We start from the raw sequence: 17323 nt of genomic DNA on the forward strand, positions 1-17323 counted from the left end.
TAGAGTGGCTGCATAAACTTGCTTCCCTGTAGGCGATATTGCCTTCCCTGCCCTTTGCTACTTTACTTATTTTCGCTTTCCATTATAGAACGAGTGCGTAACACCAGAGGGTGTTCTTTACGGATTTCCTGATAAGGAAGATCAATGAACTCTGCCACAAATTTGCGGCAGGGTCGTAAGACAAAGTTTCAATCGATAAGATTAGCGCAGCATTTGCTTCGCAACATGATACGAGACAATCAATCATTGCTGTAAGCAAAGGTTATGCACGTGCTTTCGGCCTCATTTATCGAATAAACAGCGCAGTGGCCACATCTTTCAAGCATAATTATCTGGTTGCTGTATCAATTGCGTTTATTTTTATTTAGTTCTTTCTAAAATTTCTGCTTTCCTAGCGGTCAAAACGAAAAACAAAAATAAAAACTTCAGAGTCGCGCTCACAAACGGTTCCGGAATAACCCGCCGACGTTGCGGGGTCGGCAACCTTGACACCGTATAGAGAGATTGCATAGTCAAGTGCTGGATGTTCGTAGACCCCCTCCTCCTAGACTTTGCCTCTCCGCTGCTGCTACGTATGCCGACTGAAGCAGGCTCGTGCTGTTCAATCAGGGCACGCTCGAGCGCTGGCTCGAATTCGGGCTCCGAAGGAAACACTCCATCATGGCCCACAACGCAAGGGAAGATTTACCTTCGCGTACATCTCTATTCCCCTTTCAGCATTTCACGGTCCACAGGATATGTTTTCTTTTTGTTTCGTGTTTTTGCTTTCTTGAGGTCTGGCCTACTTTGCGTACTCTCTCTCCGCTCTCGTGTCCCTCTCATAAATGAACTGGACACAAGTTGACTCCAACTTTCTGGTCGAGATCAATAAGGTTAACGCAGCAGGTATATAAGCGCTCAGCGTGCAGTAAGTGCGCGACAGGTTGGCCTACACGACGGTATACACAACCCCGGAAGAACTACAGCCATGCTAGCGAACGTGAGTGTTTCCTACAATGACCTTTGCGAAAAACATTTCCGCTTGTTCTCTGCAGCATTGTATTTCCTCCTAACCTAAAATTCTAGGCTTCCGGCACTTGGTGGCGCAATATATTCGAAGTATAATATGTAACACAAATAATATTGTTAATGTTGCTGTTGCAAGTTAACATATATTGAAAAATTAATTGGTCAGTCACTAGTGTTGCAGCGCTACATGACGTTTCGGAAGCATTGCTTCCTATTTCCCACAGGGGAGCAACCAACTGGACCCACGTAGGGTCTGTAGCACATTGTAATGTTGCATAATAAGGCCGGGTGCCTCCAGCCGATCGTTTCATTTTGAATAAGAAAGGCGTAGCGCTCCGGCAACGTACATCCTAATATAGATAGTGGTCAGTGTTCAATAAATTTCTTCAAGCTATTTTTCCTGGCCGCACTCTGTGCCGTCAAACAACCGACTAGTCATGTTAACTTGTATAACATATTGGCTTGGTAGATATGAATTTCTGAACACTTTATTTTGTTTGATAACCTAACCTTCCAACCCAGTTGATAATGACTTTATTGTTCCCCGGATGAGCGAGCATGTACTTAAACATAGGTGCCCAGGAAGAATGTCCAAGGATCAAATTCAATTCAAAGTCCTTCAAGGAGGAAGCTTCACAGCTCACATCTTGATTTTTCAAGCGCTGAATCCATAACCCAGAAAATATTTACTTTTTAACATGATAAGCAATACGTATATAAAATGGTTTGCTTAGGAATGTTTTTCTATTCAGGGCAAACACTTGCACAAAATTTATCAAGCACCAATTTATTCTCTACAAAATTATTCTCTTGCCCATTCGTCTTGTGTCAGAAAGTTGCATGGAACATAAAGACAAAAATTTTAGATATCACTAGTACTGAGATGTAAGCAAGAATACTGCGCTGCATACCTTGAAAAGGTTGTATCTATTGGCTTTGCATACAAAATCCCGGAATATTCGAAAGTGGCAGACTGTGCTCAGCCAGACTATGTTTACACAGCTAAAACTAAGTCGGCATTTAAAGAGACCGCAGAAGTTTTCGGATGCTTCAACAGCGCAATCAAATAAAAAAATACTAAATAATGCACTCCAGGGGCACAGTGAAACGCGCCTTGTTGAAACATGAAGAAGCGCAGTACAACAGATTTTGAGATAACCTTTACAGCCAATTTTACCGGAAATATCGACTGCAAAAACCGGCGTGTGTTAACAGGGTAGCTTTTTCGTAGTGATCTGTTGTGGAAAATAGTTCGTCTTCCTTATTTGGTTTGTCGTGTTTATAGCGGTGAAAAATACATTTACATTAGATATCTGCGCCGCATTTGACACGCCTGCAACTACCACAAACGGGGAATTGTTTTGTAGCCAAAACGTATCTTTCAAAATGTCTTCATCCTTCCACCGGTTGAATACTTGCATCAACATACACTAGATATCTTACAAAGTTAATCATATTTTCATGAAGGAGGCAGACGCTGACGTCAGAATGCTGCTTTTATGTAAGCTGAATTCATCACGTGTGAGTAATACGAATGTAATGTACAAGACAAAACTTTAAACAATAATAGAAAATTGAAGTAACCGGCTCAATCTTTATGTTCAACGAAAATCGTACCGTTTTGACAAGACAAAAAAAAGTGAGGACAGGACAGGCGGTACAACTTCAGCAGCTCCGTTCGTAAAACAGTAAGAATAATCACGAAATAACAGCGCACTTTCTTTAACACGTTTCTAATGACAAATCTTTAATTTGCACTTGCACTGCTAATGCATTTGTATCCAGTGATTCTTACAGTTCCGCCAGGTAAAAGTGAAGACGCATTATTGAAGACAGTTGCGATTATTAAATACAATGTCGAAGAATACCTCCTCTTAGCAGCATGGTTAGCACTAACACGTGTCGTGTTTTTTGCAGGTACTTCCTTTGTTTCTTGTAGCTCTTGCGGCTGGACAGCGGTTTGAAGATCCAGTTGGGGTGAGCATAGAAAAAAAGTTTGTTGTACGCTATTCCTTGATACCAGCAACGAAAGAGAGGGGGCTTTTTGTGCTAGTACAGTGTCCCACTTCCCGTGCTTATATATATTTCAGACATTGGTGAGAAAGGACGGCTGAAAATATTTGAAAAAAAGAAAATATATATTTACCCACCTAAGCACAAGTCCTCAATCAACTTCCATATCAGCCTTGTCAAAAATGAAGGCGCTTGCAATCACTTGCTGGAAAACCAGACACAAGTACTTTGAGCAGTATTGCGCCTGTGTAATCAGCAAAAGTACAAGATGACTATTTTAAACGCATGCTGGGCAGCCAACAAAGCCATTCGTAAATTTTCAGAAGAAAAGCCGTGCTCAAAAAATTGTCCTTCTCTGTCTGTGTGTTCGTCCTTTCTTAGCGCTGTAAGACATGATGTTTATCAATATCTTCCCATTTCGGGCCTAATATTTCTTCCTGAAATATGTCCAACAGCCTCCGCAGCCGTACACATTCTCGTATGACATCACGAACGAATTCGGCACACGCCTGAGCCAGACGGAGAACGGAGATGCGAACAACGTCAAGACAGGCACATATTCCTATTCCGAGGCTAACGGCATCTTCAGGAATGTCAATTACATCGCCGACAAGGACGGATTCCGTGTAACCGTAGATACCAATGAGCCTGGCACCAAGTCCTCGGCACCTGCTGATGTCGTCATTAACTCACAGGTGAGCAGTACTACTTTTAATATAAAAATATGTCGCTTCTATTAGTGGCAATGCATTGAACTGCGGTCCCACACTGCTTTAGTAAATGGGATGATTACTGAAATGTGGTGAAATGAAGTGTCGCGAGCCCTAATCAGAAGTCACTTATTATTTCGGCTTATTACTTCCGCAAAAGAATCAGTCGGTCCAAACGACATTAGCAGAGTGATCAACAAAAGTTATTCCGGATTACAAAACCCTGCACAGCTTGGAAGAACTTACGCTTGCTTGTACCATCAGCAGATGTTGTCCCTCGTCGTTAGTGGCCGAGAGCGCAAAAAGTGGGCAGATAACCCTCGTTTACAGAACCCTCCGTGCAATTTGCTATTTCTGAGCTTAATGCATGATAAATAGAACCTTGGAATGTAAGCTGCTTTCGCAGCTTGAAATGAAGCGAGCTATTTATGCTGGAGGAATTGTTTACAGGTGGTTACTGACACCTCAGTAGCCATTTTAAGACCTTTACCGGAAGCCTGTAAAGGCGGTCACCTTGCTTTATGCACTCAAGAAGTACGGAAAAAGAATAGCAAAAGAGACAGGATATCATTGTCTTGGTTTTTTATAAGCTAAACATATTCTTACAGGCCGCCGACGTGCCACCACCCGCGGTGACGGTGACAAGGCCCGCAGTGGTGCTGACTCCCCGAGCTCAACCTCCAAGGCAGACACAGCCACCACCTGCACGATTCCTGGCTCCCATCACCATCGCACGATCGGCACCGCTTCAGTTCAGAGTACTCCGCCCGGCCACCACCGTCGGTGCGGGCCCGGCAGCCTCTGCCTTCAGGCCTGGCGGCGCCAGCTCAGCGTCGTTCACGCTTGGCAACAACCCGCCGCTCAGCTACACGCTGGGAAGGAGTCCGTGATCATTTGCTTTACGCCCACATATCTGCCGCTCACCCAGCACACATCTCAAGCGACATCATACACCGAACATTGTCCGCCACCCACCGCTCATAATACGCTTCGCAAATTTCCGAGACCTAACAAGGCAGGGCGTCCAGCGACATGGGCTGTAGAATAATGCTGCGCTCGCTCATTTCCTTCAGTTATTCTCGACTTCATCGCGTAATAAGCTTTGCTAGAAAGTCATATTACCTAAATATGTCAAGGAAACGCGCTGACGAGAGGTGACTGAGACATTTAAATTAATTCTTTGGAGCTTACATTCTTACATAGGTGCAAGTCAGGCCAAAGAAGTAAGTTCCCGCGGAACTTACCTTCTACTTCTCGCTACATATGCATGAAACCTGCTGCAATAAACTGCTTTTTGCAAATGTTCGAGCAATATGTGCTAACACTGATGTTTGGTGAATACACATAAAGAAACATCCACTCCGCAGAGAAGTCAGTGCCGAAAAAAGGGTCATGTGTTTTGAATGCGATGTAAGCAATTCATGTCCCTGCTCAAGCACAGAAAAACTTGCTCTAATTTACACCGCCTGCCGACAAATGACACTTTCCAGATCGCGGATTACGTGAAAAACATTCAATGTCTCCTTGAAGTTCTAACGATTTCTGTGAAGTGTCACGGGGAGGGAATATACAAGCGGAATTAAAAATGGTGAATCTAATGTCCTGCAAACAGCAGTATACTAGCTTTATGAGTACTCCGCAGTCTACACAAAGTTATTTTTTCTGTGCCGGCTATGACAACAGCCATTTTATGAAACAAAAGCACTTGGTTTCATTTGTTTACCAAGAACTCTATATCAAGGGGTGTCCGGTTGTGAAAGCTTCCTTGATCATCCACCACCTCGAAGTGCTGGTAACTACAGCTGCAAAGATCGCAAGCACAAGATAAATCACCGGAAGCTATATATACTTGTAAGTAATATGCTTAACACTGAATGTTCAACAGTCTCGCGAGAGAACAGCACTTCACATTATGTAACAGGCCTCTGGAAGTGGCAAGGAGATATATCGGCTTAAGGCAGGCAGTGACTGCAGACCCGTACAACTATATTGAAATACTAGAACGATTAAAATGGGATGGAGTGCATTTGGCAGGCACTCTAAGGTCACAAATAGCAAATTACCAGTGTTCCTCTAGAAAGAAGTGTATGAGTGTATAACAGCTTTAGTTACCAGTAATCACCTATGGGGAAGAAACCTGTAGGCTAAAGAAAAAGGTTCAAGATGAAATGAGGACAATGTAGTGAGCTATGGAAAGAAAAATCATAGGTGTAAAGTTAGGACAAGAGGAGAGCTGAGTGGGTGAGAGAACGAACGCGAGTTATATATATCATGGTCGAAATTCAAAGGAAGAAATTGGCATGAGGAGGGCATGTAATGCGAAGGCCAGATAACCGATGGTCGTTTAGAGCAACGGAGCGGATCCTAAGAGAAGGCAAGCGGGGCAGAGGGTGGCAGAAATTTAACTGGTTGAATGAGATCAGGAAGTTTGCAGAAATAAGCTGGCCGCAGCTGGCACACTACTAGATTAATTGGAGGAATATAAGAGAAGCATTTCCCTGCAGTTGGCGTAGTCAAGCTGATGATGATGATGCTGGTAATGATGATGACATATACTTCCATTTTCAGCTGCCATATATATGGTAGTGCTACACTTGGACAAAGTTCGTATACACACATAGTCGTCCGCAAAATTGCACATCTTGACAATGATAGAAAGTAAATAGAAAAAAATGCTTATTTCAGGCAGCTAATATTAGTAAAACCGCACGGAACCGACCGCTGCGCCTCAGTGGCTCTGGCGTTTGGCTGCTGGGCATAGGTATTCGGGACCAAATATCGGCCGCGGCGGTTCTATCTTCGTGGAGGAAAAGTACAAATATGCCGCTGTCCTGTGCAATTAAGCACGCGTTAAAAAATAACGATTCTCAGGCTGGGATGGGGCGCACATAGAAGGAAATATCGGCCGCCAAGCCGCGAGGATCCTACGCAGATGCGGGGCTAACAATACAAACATTCCACACACCATCATTTGGGTCCCCGACGCGGGCGTTGAGAGCAATGTCATGGTAGACACCGCTTCCTAAGTGTTCGCGAACCGGAGAACGGCTTGGCTGGTCAAACCCTTCAGCACTGTAGAATCTTAAGGGGAGCAATGAAGGTGTTGTTGCGAGTGCGGAAAAACTACGTGGCTCCCGCGGATAACCGCAACAGAAAGCAGGCCACCACGCTCAGGCGATTGCAAACAGACACATATTCGAGCAGAGTCACGTGTCATACAATGTGGCTGACTAGATACATGAAAAAGTGCGTGTGGTTGGGGGGCTACGCCGCGACGTACCACATTACCTGGGGCTGCAAACAGAGCCCTTTTTTACCACATTAATAGCCCTGGTCTAGAGCACTGGGAGGCCTTCCAGATCGACTCCAACCCGAGCAGAGAGCTCAAGCTGGTGACGAGGGCCAAGCCGGCGGCGGAGGCAAACGGGATCCCAGACTAAGGAAGACTGACTATCGAAGCTCTATATCTCTCTCTCCCCCCCCCCCAATGCTCCAATTCTTTCTAACTGCCATAAATGTTTTTCGTGCTACTACTAAAGAACACCAGATACCCGACATAAATCCGCAACTCTCCATTTCGGCGTCCTGAAAAGGAAGAGTATTTTTACACTATTGTAAATGTTAAACAATAAAAGATATGGCGAAAATCTGCTCTATTCCTACGGCAAGGGTATCATGTCTCTATAAATGACGGCTGATATTCAGCATTCTCAATAAAGCCATAATAACCGCATTTTCATAAATGTTCTTGTGATTTTCACGACCGCTGAATAAATTGCGATCATACGTTGCTTATTCGGATTTTCCTTTCGAGAATGCAGACTTAAAATTCTTTTTTGCGGTCCACAATTCCTTTCTATCTTTGCACGGAGAAATATAATGGTAAATAACGGAGGACACTTAAATTGCGAGCCCGTGCTAGGACAGCGACGCTCAACTCGGTGACAAAAAGGCACATCATATCGCCTCATCAAGAAGTTCATTCTGTAAAGATGATTTTCTTGCGATTTTTTAACGACTGTATATTTAAAGCTAGCAAGATATTTATATACAAAATTTAAAAAAGCCACCGTCAGTATGGATGTCGTCAGGAACATGTGTACGGAGGAGCTCAAAACTGTATGAACAAGTATAAAAGTGGTAACTTAGTAGTATATTTAGACATATCAAAAGCTTTCGATACGGTTGATCACACAATACTACAACAGAAATTGGAAACCTACGGTTTAAGAGGGAAAATTTGTGATCTAATTAGAAGCTATTTTACAGGAAGGAAACAATATGTTGTCGTGAACAATTTAGCCTCACTACCACAAAGCATTAATCTAGGTGTGCCTCAGGGCTCCGTGCTTGGGCCGCTATTCTTTTCCCTGTATATTAATGACCTTCCATCAATGCTGAAATATTCGAAAGCTGTAATATATGCCGATGACACTGCATTACTTTTTACAGGGGAAAATTTAGAGGCACTTAAATGTATAATTAATGAAGAGCTTAGTGAAGTTTCGCAGTGGTTTAAAAGTAATCGGCTAACCCTTAACACTGAGAAAATAAAGTACACCGTGTTTCACTCGCGCAGGAAGAACATGAACTACGAACATATATCTCTAACTATCGACAACACGACTCTGCTGAGGGTGCCTCAATACAAGTATCTAGGTGTCCTGTTCGCGTCTGATATGCACTGGAAAGAACAAATTAATAATATTTGCTCCAAATTAGCCTATGGTTGTCATATTTTACTAAAGGCCAGGGACTGCTTTGATCTTCCAATTCTACGCATTCTGTATTTCGCCTTTGTGCACAGTCAGTTATCTTATTGCCTGGAAGCATGGGGTGGTACATATAAAACATATCTAGATCCTGTTTCTCGCCTTCAAAAACGAGCTATTCGTATGATAACTTATTCAAATAATACATACCCCAGCAGGCCACTCTTTCAGCAGCTTCGTATCTTACCCCTATCAATGGCATATAAACTGAAGATAGCTGAAATAGTAAACAATGTAATAAAATCTAACAACCCCCTGCCCCTTAGTTTATTTAGATTACCAATGAAACAAACAAGAGCTGCAACCAACAATCTATTTAATTTACCACCTTGTTACAATATGTACGGCCGGAGACTCCTAGAATACAGCGGAGCCCATGTGTGGAATGAAATCCCTAATGAAGTTAAAGAAAAAAATAACTTTTCGGCATCTTTAAAACACTATTTAATTTCCACAGAAATGTAGGAATGAATTCAATTGTGTGTGTTAATCTTGAAGTTTTTTTATTTTACACGTTCTGCAGTAATATTGTACTTGTTTTGTATTTGGACCCCTCACTAGCCGTAAAGGCTATGGGTCCAAACAACAGTTTGTGTACTGTTTCTGAGAATAAATAAAGAAAAAATTCAAAAAAAAAAAACTGCGGTCCTATTGTCGCGCGCAGCTTTCGTTGCACTTTGGAATAAATATCACCGCGTATGCAGGGGCCAAATCTCGAAAACAACTTTCATAATTGCAGCATTGATAACATACCATCTTCCTGGCGATCATGGTTTCAGCACTGAATAGTCTTTCGTGTCGATGAATGAGAGCCAACGAACGAACAGAAGAGGTGGGGGGGGGGGGGGAGGTGGCTAGATGCCAGGACGAGGCGGCACGTCCGCACGCTGCCGCAGCAAGGACACGCGCACAGCTATGGACCTTCAAAGACAGCCTGCGGTCCACCGGATCGGAAAAGCATCATCGCTTCCTTTCCCCAGCTCGGCTGGCACTCCACGAGGAGATATTCACGCGCGGCCACCCCCACCTCATTTTCCCGTAACCGTGCAAGCGGATACGGCTCTGTGTCATTTAAATTTTATAGTGCTGAAAAACTCAGAATGCAAACAAAACGTACGAACACTACGCCTGAATGCAATGGTCGACACTTTGCAGCCCGGTCACTTGGACCGATCGTTCTTTAGCACGGGGGGATGGCGCATGTGTTCTCCGGGTCTCTTTTTTAGGTAAGTACATCCTGGTCAGAAGTTGGCGCCTTCACATGCCCAGGATTACGATCTCTGCTTTCGAATCTGGATTCAGCGTGAAGAGGACATAACCACGGACGTCCTTTATCAAATGGGAAGGTGGTGGCTCGCATGCGAAATAATTGTGACTTACGGGAAGGCTTCAGCCCAGCGCGCAATACAAATAGCTGGCCGAATCAAAACACCACGCAGCCATAACATTTCTCGATGGTATCGTTAGGAAAATCTTCGCAAGGTATGGACCCCCGTTTTCCGCCATACATATTCTGGCAATGGATCCGTTACCGAAGTCACAAGGGGTTGGTCGTTTTGGAAAGCTTTTCTGTTTTGAAACACTGCTTTCCCGCACTTCCACCAAAGCGTTTTGAGATGAGCAATGGTCGGCATATAAAAAGAGCAGTAACCACGGACAGCACGAGTCAGTTCTCATCCGTGTGCGCCTCCAGGACGAACCCGTTCTCACTGAAGTCATGTTCAAAAAGGTGCCGGATATTTGTCTGTGGACTTCACAGTGGTGTGGTACATCGCAGTGTTGACAGGATATTTCTGACGTTGCAGGTCTTGATCCTAGCGTGCTTCATTGTCTACGCTGCAGGCCAAGGTGTAGTCCAGACGGTAAGTACACTGCACACGGTCCGTACTTCTATAATCATTGGTCTCAATACGAAAGCACCAAAGATCAACGATATCTCCGAACGAAGTGATAGCAAAATTATCTAGCTTATCAGAAAACGTTGTCCCTAATGTGCACAATTTACTAATTCACGGTAAATGAGAAGTAATAATTGAACAAGCTGACTGCCCTACCAATTTTTCAGAGCGTATAAATATAAAAAGAATATAACTTATGTTTGTAAGATAAATATATATTGTTCAATTTTAGTCAATTACTTGTCTTTCAAGACAAGGTCACTTTCAATGCGCGAGAAATCCATCCGAACTAGGGAACTTTCGTTGGCTCCTTACGCACTGCCGCTAACCTGCCATTTGGATTTATCTGTGTGAGCGTGCATGATGATTTTCGTTCATAATGGGTCTCAAGGCTCCTAAGAAAGCCTACTGGTCCCGGCCTAGGCTTGCCGGCTACAGCGAACAACCTCTCTTTGCAATTCTTTGGAGAAAAATTGGTTATCTTTAGAATTTTACGAATGCACCTCATTTTAGAAACACTGTCGTTTACACCCATTACAGGTCTCAGATGGCCTGTATATCGATGTTTCCGTTTTTCATTGTTCCTTCTTCATGCTCTTCCGGTGTTCCCAGGTGGACCCACCTCCACAGCCGTACAGCTTCAGATATGACACCACCGACGAGTTCGGCACCCGGACTACGCGAGAAGAGACGAGTGACGAGTCCAACACCAAGGTTGGATCGTACAGCTACACCGACCCTACCGGCCTTACCCGCATCGTGCGCTACGTAGCCGACGCCGATGGGTTCCGCGCCACAGTGGAGACCAACGAGCCGGGCACACGCACTTCAAACCCGGCCGACGTGCAGATAACGTCCTCGTACGTTGAGCCACCCCCTTCTGCGTTCCAGGCCCCTCGCGTGGCCCTGCAGTCTGCTCCTGCACTGGTAGCCGTCCACGCGGCGCCGGCTGGAGAAGAGCACCACGCGGAGCCAGTAGCGGTGCACGGCGCCGCGTCCGTAGCCCTACATGCAGCCCCGGTGTCTTTCGCAACGGCTCACCACGCGGTTCCCGTTACAGTCACCCCTGTTCCCGCGCGCAAAGCCAAGAGTCGCCGGTAAATTGGAGGTAGTCGGGGCCGTACATGTAATGTTTTAGAGGAAACGGCGCACACTCCTTTAGGTCTTGTAGTTATGCCAGTGATGCTGCTGATACCGTGCGTAAGTAGTGAAAGTTTTCGTTGCGCGCATTGCTTTTTGTTGCGTATGCATTCCGGAATGTGATGGTAGTCTTGATATGTGCTCGTGTGTCTCGTTACAGCATCGGTAAGTGTTCTTTTCGCTGGTCCCTTGTGCTCCCTGTGTTAACGTTGTCATAATAGCCCGTTTCTAAGTGAATTGTTTATTTGTGATGGTATATAGAATGGCACAGCCTCGAATCCTTGCAAAGTAAACGCGCACCCACACGAAGCACACTCTCGAGACCAGGCGAACTACTGTTGCTCTTAACGGTGCTTACCCGAAAGACATGAGAGCCGATTCGTTTGAAAAGATTTGAAGATGCTTTACCAGCGTAAGGTTTTTCCTATTAGTGGTCTCTATCCCATCGGGTGCGCTTCAGGCAGACTAGTCATCAGCAGTAGCCTGCTTCGGCCAGGTTATACCGCCAGTAAAGCAGAGGGCTGCACAACGCATAAAAAGTGGGCCGTCTTGTGGGACTAGTTTCGAGCGCCTAAGGCCCTGTAGAGCCATATTGAGAAGTTTGGTATGCGCGACGTAGCTCCATGGCCCCATCCCCTAAATCTCTACTCTATACTGCGCTGTAAAATTTGCCAAACTCCATCTTCCATATCATTCCTTCACTTTTACATTGATGCTTACCTTGTGCGAGCGTCTGGCCACGTGAAGTGAAGGCTGGATTCCGTAGTAACTACCTTAAAGGTAGGAAGTCTGGGCCTCTTCTCAACAAAGGCTGCTTTGCTACAGTATTTAACAAGTTCGAAAACAATGAAAGTGTGAAGGGAATTGGGTTTAGTCATTGGAACAAAAAGAAAAAAGAATGCAATTCCCCAGTGGGGTGCTAACTTAAAAGTCAACGCCGACTTTAGCGGAAGTAAATCTACACAGTTGTTTTTGTGCATGATTGTCTCTTTATGCGGTTTATAGGCGTTCTTCCGTGTTTAATGTGCGTCTGTTATTATTAGGTGTTATGTGTGTCCTCATTAACTTGTCATTGAAAGATGTGTTTGGTTTTGTTAGAACTACTAAAAAAGTTCGCCTTTGTTCTGCGATGCCTCTTTCGAAGTTTGTTTTGTGTCTTCCAAACATGGTGCTAGCATTTTTTATTTTGTATTCCTGATGTTGTGCTATGTACATGTGTATTCTCTAAAAGCAATTGGTTTTGAACCCGTATAGTTATCTGCATTAACTATACTTGCTAACCGTCGCCTATGAGCACAAGTACACGTCTGAAAAAACGCTACGTGATATACTAATACATGGCGTTTCTCTTCCTGGCTCTCCTAGTCCTCACTTCCGAATATCTTTGTTCTTATATGTCTAATGATACTAACACCGTAACTTAAAGAGACTAACACCGTAACAAAACTAACACCGTGGCAATGCTTTCCTTTTTCTAACAAAAATGTTTCCCTCTCTTAAAATAAAGTGTCATAATGTGTTCTCCTGAGATGAGGTATTATAGTTACCTCGCATTCACTTTACATTTTTGTCCAGTTGTTCTAAAAATTCTAACAAATAAAATTTTTACTGCGACGAGCTTACTCGCATCATTGCAGCAGTTCTTCGTACTCCACGAAGCAATTACAGGACAAAAGAGTGAAATACATAACATACTAATTTTTCCTCACTTTTATGAGTATATCTGCTTTATTAAATGGGCATCTTTCTTTCTACCCTACTAAGAGAGCTAACAAGTTAACACTTTTACGCCTCCATAAATTGGATCATTGCACATCTGGCGAGCAAGCTAAAAATGAGTTTTCGGCTTTTGGTGTGTGTAAATTCTGAAACGCATGAATAAAATCTTCTGAAGCCTGAAAATTATTTTTTTGTGTCTTTTATTTGGATGCAGGCACTGAAACATTGTTGAAGTATAAAACATTCGAAACACCAACACGCTTGATGTGCTTGAAAAGTTACGGGATAAAATTAGCAACTTGTGCATATGACGTTCCAGGTACACAACCCGCCAAAATATCAGAAAAAGTTAAATTTTTTGTTCATTTACTACATGTGCAGGCTCTTGGATGGAAGCAGAGGGCCATTAGAATACATAAAAACAATAATTAACTAATCAGGACAAGCAGGTACAAATTTCTACAATTTTAGTCCCACTATGTAGCTGCCAGTAAATCCCCTTTCAATTCCGATATATTCCTAGAAAAAGAAAAATTTTAACTTATCAATCCAGGCATTATACGGTGTCAGTGAATCAGTATGATGATGTCTTGTATGCCGCGTTATTGCAGGGGTTACATAACCCAGTGCTTCATTTCCTCCTGATTGTTAGAAGGCAGGGATATAATTTCAAACTTCAGCTTTTTTCAGCGCGATTCAACAGCAGTTATAGAATATGCTGTCCTAAGTTTAGGGGGAGAGACCAGTCTTGTGAATCTAATAAATATAAACCTAACTGTTTTTATTACTAATTTCTTTGAGGCACTTGATATTTGAGTTAGTGTAAGGATCTCATGTAATGCATGCATGCTCCACCTTTGGTCTAAGAAATGAAACTTTGGAGTGTTTATTTTCACATCACAAGGCGCACTTTAGAACTTTGGCCTGAGGAAGCACAGCTTAAGGAAAATATAAGAACAAATTGTATTTTAAGCCATGTTCCACAACCATGTAAAAGCCATGGTAACGCCCCAGTATTTGTAGTTAGCTTCACGCAGTGATGAAGAGAATAATACACACAGAAAAATGCGTACGGAAGGCTTTTGATGAGTGATACGGACAAATACTGATTTTACAGCGTTATTATGCAAGCCCCATTAACTGCAGCATTTCAAAATGCTCTTAAATTTTCTTTCATGAACAATCTAATAATTTGGGCAAGTTGCACCTTCATACAAATTACAATCGTCAGAAAACAATCCAATGTGCAATACGTTTACTCTAAAGCACATGTGTTATACAGAGTGTTTCACCTAACATTTTGCACAATTTTTAAAAATAGGGTTTTTGAGTTAGAGAAGTGCTTTTTTCGCCCAGCATTGTCAGTGGTGTCGTATATCAGAATACAGCTAAGACCTACTAACTAGCAGCCCATCAGTTTTTAGAATTTAGAAAACGGGGTTGCCATCGGTGCTGTGGTTCAGAAAATCTTGGTTACATTGCACCGAAATACATACACTTTCGAGAAGCTTCCAGGCAAAGCAGCCACTTCACTGCCCGTAACTTCGAAATAGCAAAAATTTGCTTCACCACACAGCCGGGGGGAACCGCGTTTTCGGAATTCTAGAAACTGATATGGATATTAATTACTGTAGGCTACACACCTCTCAATAAAGTATTGTCACAAAATACACAACAATTCTGTGCAAAGGTATTTTTTAGCGGGAAACCTTTGATGAACTCAATTTTTTAATATAATAAAAGATTTCACTGTAACAATCAATACAGCCGCAGATCACCCGACGGCAGTCTTGCATTTTTCTTTCTGTTAAGGTTTTTGCTATCGTCAAAATTGTTCAATATTGGCTTCCGATGGCAGTCTTAAGAGTTCGATGCGATCTATGGAAACACTTCAAAAGAAACATTTTGCTACATATCAGAAGAATATTTCCACAAAATATCTTACAAATTTTCCAATCTTCAAATATTGGACATGATGGTTGAAAAGATAACTATTCAGTATTAGTTAGCCAACCTGCTAGATAGCTCGTCTTATTCTTATTGTGATGTACTACACCACTGACAATACCATTTCGAAAGAAAAGCGCCCTTCTAACCCGAAAAGCCTTTTTTTAATTGTGTAAAGGCTATATAGAGGAGGTCTAGGACTTAAAGGTTAACGGACGGTGGCTCAGTGGTTATGGCGCTCGGCTGCTGACTCGAAAGACGCGGGTTCAATCCCGGCCACAGTGGCTGAATTTCGATAGTGGCGAAATTCTAGAGGCTCGTGTACTGCGCGATGTCACTGTACGTCAAAAAACTCCACGTGGTCTAAATTTTCGGAGCCCCTCGCTGCGGCGTCCCATATAGCTTGAGTCGCTTTGGTACGTTAAACCAACATCAACCAAACCAAACCAAAGGCTAGCGGAGTACCCCATCTGATAACAACAAAATCTAACCGTGCTAAGTTTATTCTCGTAATGCATGACCGCGAGCATAAATGGACAAGATTTGCTCCCAATACAGGCCGCAGATGCAACTTTAAAACCACACCGTACATGTTTTCCTCTTTTATCTGTGCCTGATGATTAAACGACCCAATCGCGCCTTTTCGTAGAGCTGAAAACAAAAGTGATAGTAGTTTGGCTGCTAACTCGCGAGGCATAATAACTTCTGGGCCATTATGCCAATCTCAAACGCTTTCTTTTACAGAGCAAGGACCAGCGGTCATCTTCCCTTCGCATTACATGCCCTGCCCAAGCCCATTTCTTCCTTTCGATTTAGACTAGGATGTCATCAACCGCGTTTGTTCCCTCACCCACCCCGCCCTCTTCCGATCTCTTAACGTTACACCTATCATTTTTCTTTCCATAGCTCACTGCGTTGTAATTAACTTAAGCTGAACCCTCTTTATTAGCCTCCACGTATCTGCCCCATAGGTGAGAACCGGTAAGATGCAGCTGTTGTATGCTTTTCTCTTGAGGAATATTGGTAAATTGAAATTCATCACCTCACCAAACCCGCCATAAGCATTCCACGAAATTCTTATTCTTCTAGTTATTTCCCTCTCATGATCCGGATAAGCGGTCACTACATGACCTAAGTAGACGTATTCTCTTTGCACTTCCAGAACTTCACCACCGACTGTGAACTGCTGTGCTTTTGCGAGACTGTTTATCGTTACTTTGGTATTCTGCATATTAATTGTTAGACCCACCGTTCTGCTCTCACTGTCTAACTCATTGGACACGGTTTGCAGTTCATATCCTGAGTTACTTATCAAGGCAATGTCATCAGCAAATCGCAGCTTAGTAAAAAATTCTCCATTAACTATTTTGTTTTTCTCACTTGCACGAAATTGCATGGAGTCTCCGCGTAATATTCCCAATGTGAAGGCATCCCACGTTTTATTTGAAGTGTACAATCAGTGTCCTAATCACGGCGTTAAGTATTGGTAACATACCAAAGCCACAACCATTTACTTTGATCTACCACACACCCAAACGCAGTTTGATCAACAAGTCCTTCTTTGTGAGCACGCGAGATAAACAGAAACAAGTAATATGACTCATTGCGTGCAAATACACCTCTAATAAGCAGCTTTCTTACTCACATACATGCTAGCCGCTACCAAGAATGCAAGGTCGTTGAAGCCAAGCGACGAGTACAAAGGTTCATTCAACTGCGCAGACACGCACCGGAGCATCTTTCATGGACAACCACATTTAAGAAAAGCCGAGAAAGAGAGCGTGAATAAACAATTAATATGCAAAAGAGGCCGGAGCAGATTCTGTGAAAATAGACCGCAAGTACCAACCACATCAAACCACTGAAGGAAAGAAAGAAATGGGGAGATCGAAGAACTGCCCAAACAAGAATCACTGACTTTCCCCCGCCATGCGAAACGACGCACGTCCAATACCTGAGGGGCGAGGGTGGTGCAGTATCGGGTGGCGTCCACTCACTTTTATGGTTCAGGTGATTAGAATCTTCGTTAATTTTTCTATCTTGTGATAGCCCCTCACACTCACTACGCTTTCAAGCGTTTACGGAATGCATCTTGGGTCGGGTATAAAAGCGTGTC

The 17323-nt window shown here is 43.3% G+C and overlaps 2 protein-coding genes across 2 annotated transcripts; both read left to right on the plus strand.

Annotated features, from left to right (window-relative positions):
• The first annotated feature begins 947 nt into the window (after positions 1-947).
• Positions 948-4751, plus strand: LOC149342111 (uncharacterized). The gene is made up of 4 exons (XM_089542095.1): positions 948-979; positions 2926-2985; positions 3477-3716; positions 4340-4751. Exons 1-4 carry the CDS (start codon positions 968-970, stop codon positions 4619-4621), a joined length of 594 nt encoding a protein of 197 aa, XP_089398221.1. The 5' UTR covers positions 948-967; the 3' UTR covers positions 4622-4751.
• A 5344-nt stretch (positions 4752-10095) lies between these two features.
• On the plus strand, positions 10096-13359 carry LOC149342112 (cuticle protein 16.8-like). The gene is made up of 3 exons (XM_089542096.1): positions 10096-10232; positions 10309-10365; positions 11014-13359. Exons 1-3 carry the CDS (start codon positions 10221-10223, stop codon positions 11500-11502), a joined length of 558 nt encoding a protein of 185 aa, XP_089398222.1. The 5' UTR covers positions 10096-10220; the 3' UTR covers positions 11503-13359.
• The last annotated feature ends 3964 nt before the right edge of the window (positions 13360-17323 follow it).

Source organism: Amblyomma mixtum, chromosome 5 (assembly GCF_055824585.1).
Source record: "Amblyomma mixtum isolate Tamu chromosome 5, ASM5582458v1, whole genome shotgun sequence".
Taxonomy (NCBI): Eukaryota; Metazoa; Arthropoda; class Arachnida; order Ixodida; family Ixodidae; genus Amblyomma; species Amblyomma mixtum.

What these genes read in the sequence shown, in the direction of transcription:
- LOC149342111 (XM_089542095.1), top strand. An exon ending in GGTTTGAAGATCCAGTTGGG is followed by an intron (nt 2,986 to 3,476) that starts GTGAGCATAGAA and finishes TATGTCCAACAG; the next exon opens with CCTCCGCAGCCGTACACATT. An exon ending in ATGTCGTCATTAACTCACAG is followed by an intron (nt 3,717 to 4,339) that starts GTGAGCAGTACT and finishes ATATTCTTACAG; the next exon opens with GCCGCCGACGTGCCACCACC.
- LOC149342112 (XM_089542096.1), top strand. An exon ending in GCCAAGGTGTAGTCCAGACG is followed by an intron (nt 10,366 to 11,013) that starts GTAAGTACACTG and finishes CGGTGTTCCCAG; the next exon opens with GTGGACCCACCTCCACAGCC.